The sequence below is a fragment of the Aythya marila genome, assembly GCF_965140915.1.
Source record: "Aythya marila genome assembly, chromosome: 4".
In the NCBI taxonomy this organism is placed as follows: Eukaryota; Metazoa; Chordata; class Aves; order Anseriformes; family Anatidae; genus Aythya; species Aythya marila.
In genome coordinates, this window is record NC_139045.1 from 37,122,464 (window position 1) to 37,129,726 (window position 7,263).

Sequence of the window (7,263 nt, forward strand, 5' to 3'; positions counted from 1 at the left end):
GTGCCTGCTTCTAGTATTGGTGAGCTGGGGACCTCGTAGGAGTGGAGGTGAGAACTGCGTGCTCTTACAGGAGACTTCTCTCTCCCTAGCCACGTGCAGTACGCGTTCACTTCTACCAGGCTGGGCTTCCAGATGCTTAAGAGTGGCCCAAATGTAAACTTGCTCAGATTATATGTTCTACAGCCATGTCTTCCTCTTCCTCAGGGGTCTGTAGGCTTGGATTCCTAGTATTAGGGAAGTAATCGTTCTAGGGAAAAAGGGTTTAAAAAATGATTCAAAATTAAACATTTCTAAAATTAGCTTTTGTGTTAAATGCATTGCAGCTACAGTTGGCAGAGCAGGATGCCTGTGGTATTGCTGGAACTTACTGGCATAGCAGAGTGCTTCTGGGTAGTGTAACTATCCCACAGCCTTCCTGTGGAAAGAAATTACTTAGGTCAGTAACGAGTACGAGGGAAAAGAAAAAAAACTGTTGAGTCAGCAGCACTGTTCCAGCAGAAAAATTAGGCACTTCAGGGAATGATTTCTCTTGAAGTTCATGTTTGCTTCCTAATGCTGTGGCCCACTTTTGTTTCTGCAAAGAATCTATTGCAGACTCCTACAGGATTTGTTGGTGAACCCAGGAATTCTGTTTCTGAGGAGCTAAAAGGGGGAGAATAAAGGATTAATTCCAAGGAATATGCTGCAAGTTATTACGTTTTCACTAGTAAAAGTCTTCCTGGTGTGAGAGCTTACTGGTCATTTGTTATATGCAGTTTGTCAAAATTACCCTTCCTGTACCTAAAATAGAGCATTAAGTTTATCTGGGATGTTTCCAGGATTCTGGAGTTTTCTTCTTGATTCTTTTTCTTATATAGATCCTATTGGGATTTCTCTGAAATTGACAGCAGAAGCTGGATTTTGATAGCTCTTGACTCAGTACTTGCTGTTTATTGGAGAACTTAATAAAATACATTTATTGTCCGTCTCTGAGGTGGTCATCCAGAAGATGAAAATTATAGTTTTTTTCTCCTTTGAGGTCTTTCAAAGACACCTAATTACTTGGAGTCTGCAACAGTGGTCCTTAACCCATCTTAGTGCATATTTAGTTGTCTTCAGCATGGCATAACAAATGCTATGCTGGGCCACTAAATTTCAGGTGTTATTGACCTTTTGCACACACACACAAAAATACTTTAATGTGTTTATTTTTGGCCTGTGGCACCTGCTGGGGTTTGGAAGCATGATGGAGAGAATTGGGATTACCATTCTGAGGTGGTTGTTCTTGTAACTCTGGATTGTTTCAGCAGTCTTCTCCAAATAGGAATGTGAAATAGGAATGTGATCTGTGTGGTGTTTTTGTTTTGTTTTTTGTTTTTTTTTCTCCCCCCACCCCTTTTCCTAGGTGTAATTGGTATAGACAACCCCCATATTATGTTTTATGCCATTCTGATAGTCATCATCCTGAACCCTGTTTTGGGGCTTCTCTAGTGAAAATTGTACAGCCCTATAATACTTCAGAAGTCTGTTTGTTTCTTCTTCTGTAGGCTGACTTCCTTCTGTACCCCCCAAATTACTGAAAGGTCCGTGGCATTTCAGCCCTGTGAATACTTGTGGGGAGTAGTGGGACAGGCTTTGCACCTAGCAGAGCATTGGTCACTCTGTGGGGTAGATTTGGGTCAGGATGTGGGGCTGTCAGCAACAGTTGTGAGAGCTCCTTTGGTGCTGAAGTCCTGCACAAGAAAGCAGGAAGATCCTGGGCAGGAGGTTATGGCCCTATCGCAGTTTGAGATGTTTTACTATTGAAGGTTGTACGCCTTTAAAAATAGATTTATTTATATCTTCCCTTCCGTCCTTCAGCATCGTAAAATGCACTGGTATTTCCATTCCCTGCTTAAGAAAACAGAAGAAAATTACGAGCTCTCTTCCCCTGTGTTGAGCAGCTGTAGGTTCTAGTGACTTGGAGCACTCTCACACTTTTTTTTTTTCCTCAGGAACTAAGAATGTGTGCTGAATTGAAGAGGTTCCTGTGCTTATATAGCAGCTCACTTGGATTAGCTCCTTTCAGAATGTAAATATTTATGGAAGCTTTACTAAACAGACTGAATGAACTCTTGCAGGTTGCATTACATACTATTCTCTGCGTAGCATTCGCTTGCAGTTCAGGCCATTCAGAGTTACCTATATATGGAGAACTTTCTGTTGTCTTTAAAAGTGGGTTTCTCATATTCATGTATTTTCTGATTATAGGTAATACAACGTACTTATGGGAGTTCCTCCTGGACCTTCTCCAGGACAAAAATACTTGTCCTCGGTACATTAAGTGGACTCAGCGAGAGAAGGGGATCTTTAAACTTGTGGACTCCAAAGCCGTCTCCAAACTATGGGGAAAACACAAAAACAAACCTGACATGAACTACGAAACTATGGGGAGAGCTTTGAGGTAAAATCTTCTATATGCTTAGCTTTGCTACTATAATTTCACCTATAGCAATAGTGCAAATTCTGAAAAGTTTAAGATTTTTGTCCTCTTGCTGACTTGTCTTTAAAAAGCAGCAGTCTTGCAGATCATACTGCGTTTTGTGTTACCAGTTAACTTGCAATTTAAGCTCTGAAGTTTGTGTAAAAAGTCATTTTTCAATTCTTTTTTTTAGCTAGATCCTTCAGATATTATGTCAGTATTGTCTGCCAGCTTCTTTCTGTACCTTCTCACATGTTAGGTATTGCTGTGAATGTTTTCCTGTTAGCACAGAATGAGCTTTTCTTTAAAATTTGCTGTGGTACTACTACTAAATTATGCTTTTCTTGCAGATATTACTATCAAAGAGGAATCCTGGCAAAAGTTGAGGGACAGAGGCTTGTTTATCAGTTTAAGGAGATGCCAAAAAATATAGTTGTCATAGATGATGACAAAAATGAATCCTGCAATGAAGATTTGTCAATGCCTACAGATGAAAAGTCATTGGAGAGAGTGTCTTTATCTGCGGAAAACCTTTTAAAAGCAGCAACCTCTGCACGTGGAGGAAAAAATTCGTCTCAGTTAACCTGTACCAGAACAGAAAAAGCAGTCACCAGAGTCGTGAATATTGCCTCACCAGTGCATGATACATCATCATCTCATCCCTCAACTACCACTACTACTGTCCCAGCAACAACAGCTCCCAGGTTTGTGTTGCGTGGCTTGGGCTTGCCATTTGCTAATGAGTCTTTTGGCTGGGGAACTGTCTTTTAGGTTTTGTTTTTACACTATAAATGCTGGAATTGTTTTCTGATTCGCAAGCAGCAATGGAATATGGTAAATACTGTGAAAGTTGTTTGAGATCAGAGCTGACTGTCAACGTGTTTGCCCTCAGGCATATTTTAAAATGATGTAGGAGGAAGTGAAGAGAGAGATGAATGCTGCTAAATTTCCAAACATGATGGATGCACAAAAGGTTTTAAGAACCTATTAAAAACCTTCACATTCTGGATCTGTGTATCTCTGTTTTCAGCTCTACTAGTATTACCCAGTGTTTTGTCTTAAACATATGTCTTTATTTTGCAGGACTGTACGAGTGGCAATGCAAGTGCCTGTTGTAATGACCTCTCTGGGACAGAAAATTTCAACTGTGGCAGTACAGTCAGTAAACGCAGGGTCGCCACTAATAACCAACACGAGCCCAACAACAGCGACAACTCCAAAGGTAGTAATCCAGACAATCCCTACTGTGATGCCAACCTCTGCTGAAAACGGAGACAAAATCACAATGCAGCCTGCCAAAATCATTACAATCCCCGCCACGCAACTCACACAGTGTCAGTTACAAACGAAAACGGCCCTGTCAGGGTCGGGAAGTATTAACATCGTTGGAACCCCGCTGGCTGTGAGAGCACTAACCCCAGTGTCTATAGCTCACGGGACACCAGTAATGAGACTATCGGTGCCTGCTCAGCAGGCATCCAGCCAGACTCCTCCCAGGGTCATTAGTGCGGTTATAAAAAATCCAGAAGTTAAATCAGACACAGCGGCTGTAAAACAGGAACGGGAAGTGAAAACGCTGCAGCTTGTACAAGAAGAGAAGCCGGCAGACGGAAGCAAGACTGTAACCCACGTAGTAGTAGTTAGTACGCCCTCAGCTATTGCCCTTCCTGTAGCAGTGAAAACAGAAGGAATCATGACGTGCGAGAAATGAAGAACAGGCTGCGTGGACTTCTAGACTGTTACTCGTTTGGTTATACTGACATAATTGGGGGAGGGAAGTGGACGCGATCACCAAGTTGAAAAGGAAAGTTTGGAACTGTTATATAAACACGCGTATGTTGAAGACTTACTGGAAAAAAAAATATATATTTTCCCGTGTTTCAGTGGGAATTGAACCACATTGCTATGCTGACAGAAACTGCCTCTTCCAGTTGGGAAACGGCTGAACCTATGGAGAAGGAATGATAGAGAAACTGAAAAGGGACCAAACAGTTCACTACGTTATCAAGTTACACTAAGAGCTGGAACACTAAAAAAGAGCTGTGTGAGAGGTTTGCCTTGGTTTTTAGCTTTCAGGGGGAGAGGAAAGTCTCATTGTTAAAAATGGCAAATTCGGTGCGTTTTATATGCAAACCAGCAATCACTACTGTGTGCCCACAGTACTCAACTGGTGCTATGTGAAAAACTCTGCTACTAGGTATTGTAGAATGTGAAATATAAGAGGAGATTTAAGAGCTTCTAAAAGAAGACAGAAACCTAGAGGGATTTTTGTATCATAGCTTAAGCAGATTTAAAACAAAAGCCTTAGACTGATTTTCAGTTATCTTTCTTGAAATAAGCTAATGGCTTGTTTGTGTAAAGCTTTTTTATTAAAAACAAATTTTTAAAGAATCTTGTACCTAGCACAGTATTGTTATAGAATTACATGTAACATATTTTGTATGGTAGTTAAAGTCTGTCTAAATTTCTTAATTGTGGACAAAATGGCAGCAGGCTTTTGGCCTTTTGCTGTAATATGCCTGTGTCTCTCACTTAGCCTTGACATCTGTGCATACATTTCAGTTTCAGCTCTACTCTGTCACTTGAAAGGTCACACCCAGCATGAGCTTTTGTCAGGTAGTTCTAAACCTGTAAATTTTTTTTTAGTTAAAGAGGGAAGTACCAGTGTTCAGAATGAACTATAATAGTTTGTATATTCAACATTTGAAGTATATTCTATTTTGTTGTACTCTTGTTTCAAAGTGTATTCAAGTAGGTTTTAATGAAATATAGAAATGAAATTTAATTGTTTGGTCTGCTTTTTATTTTTAATATGTTGGTTTCATCTCTTAACCTTCTTTTCTGCTTATTTGAAATCTTCTAGGCATTCAGCCTAAGATAGCTGACATAGCGTGGAAATTTGGAACCCCCCCAATACTCCTATACTCTGAATGGCTGAGCAGCTCTCCCACACAGTACACTGAAATATTTTTCACGGAAGTATCTGAGAAGCTTGCAGTAGTTGGTGAGGTAACTTCTGACAGGGGTCTAGTTCTCCTGTGCTTTTTTAGGTGGGTGAGCATACTCAGTGCTCTTGCGTTGTAGCTAATCACATGAGTACTTGCAGTTTCTACTTCAGTAGCTTTAGAAGTTCCTGCCCTCCAGCTGACAGGTGGTAACTTTATGTGCACTCTCAGTTGCTTTAATGCAAAGAAAACAGGGTTTGCTTAAATGACTCTGAGAATCAATAACTTCGAGAGCTCTGTGAACTACTTAATATTCCTCCAGCTACACCTTAATTTCCTAAGGCTGCACTGCAAAGTCAAGGTGGAAGTGAGCAGACCCAGCTACTCGAGTGTACTCATCTCTCTGATCTCACTGAGGCGAGTAGAAAGTAGCAGTAGGTAGAAACTGTGAGGAAAGAGAAATAGGAAGTTGCACTGCTGCTTCTTTTGATGCAGTTATCTTTGACATCTCCAACTGTAAATATTTCAGCTTCTGCACAAGTAAATGATTTTAGATAATATTTTTTTTTCCTCTCTGAATGAAGTAATGATCTAAATAGGGTTTACATTTATAGTTGCACTTAGGCTGTGGGTATCAAGATACATCACATCAGGGTAGGTTAGGGTGAGAACACGCAGTTTGTGAATTACTCGGTAGTTACAGCCCATGCGCAAGAGCGTTGCTTAAAATAGGTGCATGGCAGCTTGCCCTGTTTTCATGAGGATTCACGTGGGGGTATGACAGCAAACAACACAGAAGCGTCGCTTCACCTTGTGGGTACCCAGGTGCCCAGAGGAACCCCAAGTTCCTAGCGAGATGCTCTGGAAAGCCTTTGCAGCAGGGACACAAGTCATCTCAAAGTCATAAAAGGCTAAGTGACCATGTAGGTACTTCATGCCTGGAGGAGCAGATTAAACAGAAATCCAGAACTGAAGTCTTGAGTAGTGATAAAGGGGACCAGTGTTAAATAGTTGCACTAGAGTTTATTTTTTCATGTTAGCTTTTAATGCAGAAGAAGGAGTTACCTGCAGAGTCCTAGCAGTAAGCTCCATTCTTCCCTTGGAATGAAATGTGGGGATAGCTCCATACAGCCAAACCAGCCTGTGGGGAACTTAGAAGCCTATGGAGAAAGGATTATTATTATTATTTTTTTTTTGTACTCTAAGTAGGGAAACAGTTTAAGAACAAATGAACGAACAACCTGAAGCAGGAAAATGAGTTTGGTGTAGGTGGCAGCAATCCCTTCCACCAGCAGTTAATCCAAAGAAGCAGAGGTGGTTACAGATGAACTGTGTTTCCGAGCCTGGAAGTAGAGGACAAAGACTTTCACAGCAGGAAGTGTACAAGAAGGAAGAGGATTTGTGCTGCCAAGGAAGAGGTAGGTTGGAAAGGGAAGCAGGGGGAAGCTGGGCAATGGGTAGGTTTGTTGGGAAGTTTGTGAGGCAACTCTTCTGGACAAAGGGAAACGGAGCAGTACAAAGAGAGGCAGGCAGGCAATGAGGCATGCTGTGGAGGTAGAACAGATAGGATCTAGATGACAACACGGAGGAAATCAATAGTATTTTTAAACCCACGTTTGTCTTTTCTGTAAGAAACCCTTTTTTAAACGGCCGTTATTTGATCTTGTGTAAAAGACGCAGTATCTCACCGCATGAAATGTATATCGCTGGAGTATTTGTAATTAAGACCTTTCCCACACCTAATTTAGACATGCTGGAGGTCGGCCGGGGCCAAAGTGTCTTCCTGGAAAGGATTTCCAGCTGACGACCTCCTTCTCTTAAGTTAGATCCAGGACTTTGTGGTGTAATGGCAGGAATGAAAGGAATGGAGGAGCAGCT

General features: G+C 41.2%; 1 protein-coding gene across 3 annotated transcripts in view; it reads left to right on the plus strand.

The window, feature by feature from the left end:
• The window catches only part of ELF2 (E74 like ETS transcription factor 2), a 32,536-nt gene extending 27,311 nt beyond the window's left edge, over nt 1-5,225 (plus strand). For all 3 annotated transcript variants that reach the window (XM_082759967.1, XM_082759969.1, XM_082759968.1), the window contains 3 exons: nt 2,230-2,422; nt 2,791-3,144; nt 3,524-5,225. In XM_082759967.1, coding sequence (XP_082616093.1) covers nt 2,230-2,422; nt 2,791-3,144; nt 3,524-4,151 — 1,175 coding nt within the window. In that variant the 3' untranslated portion in view covers nt 4,152-5,225. The remainder of the gene's footprint in view (nt 1-2,229; nt 2,423-2,790; nt 3,145-3,523) is intronic.
• Nucleotides 5,226-7,263: the final 2,038 nt, after the last annotated feature.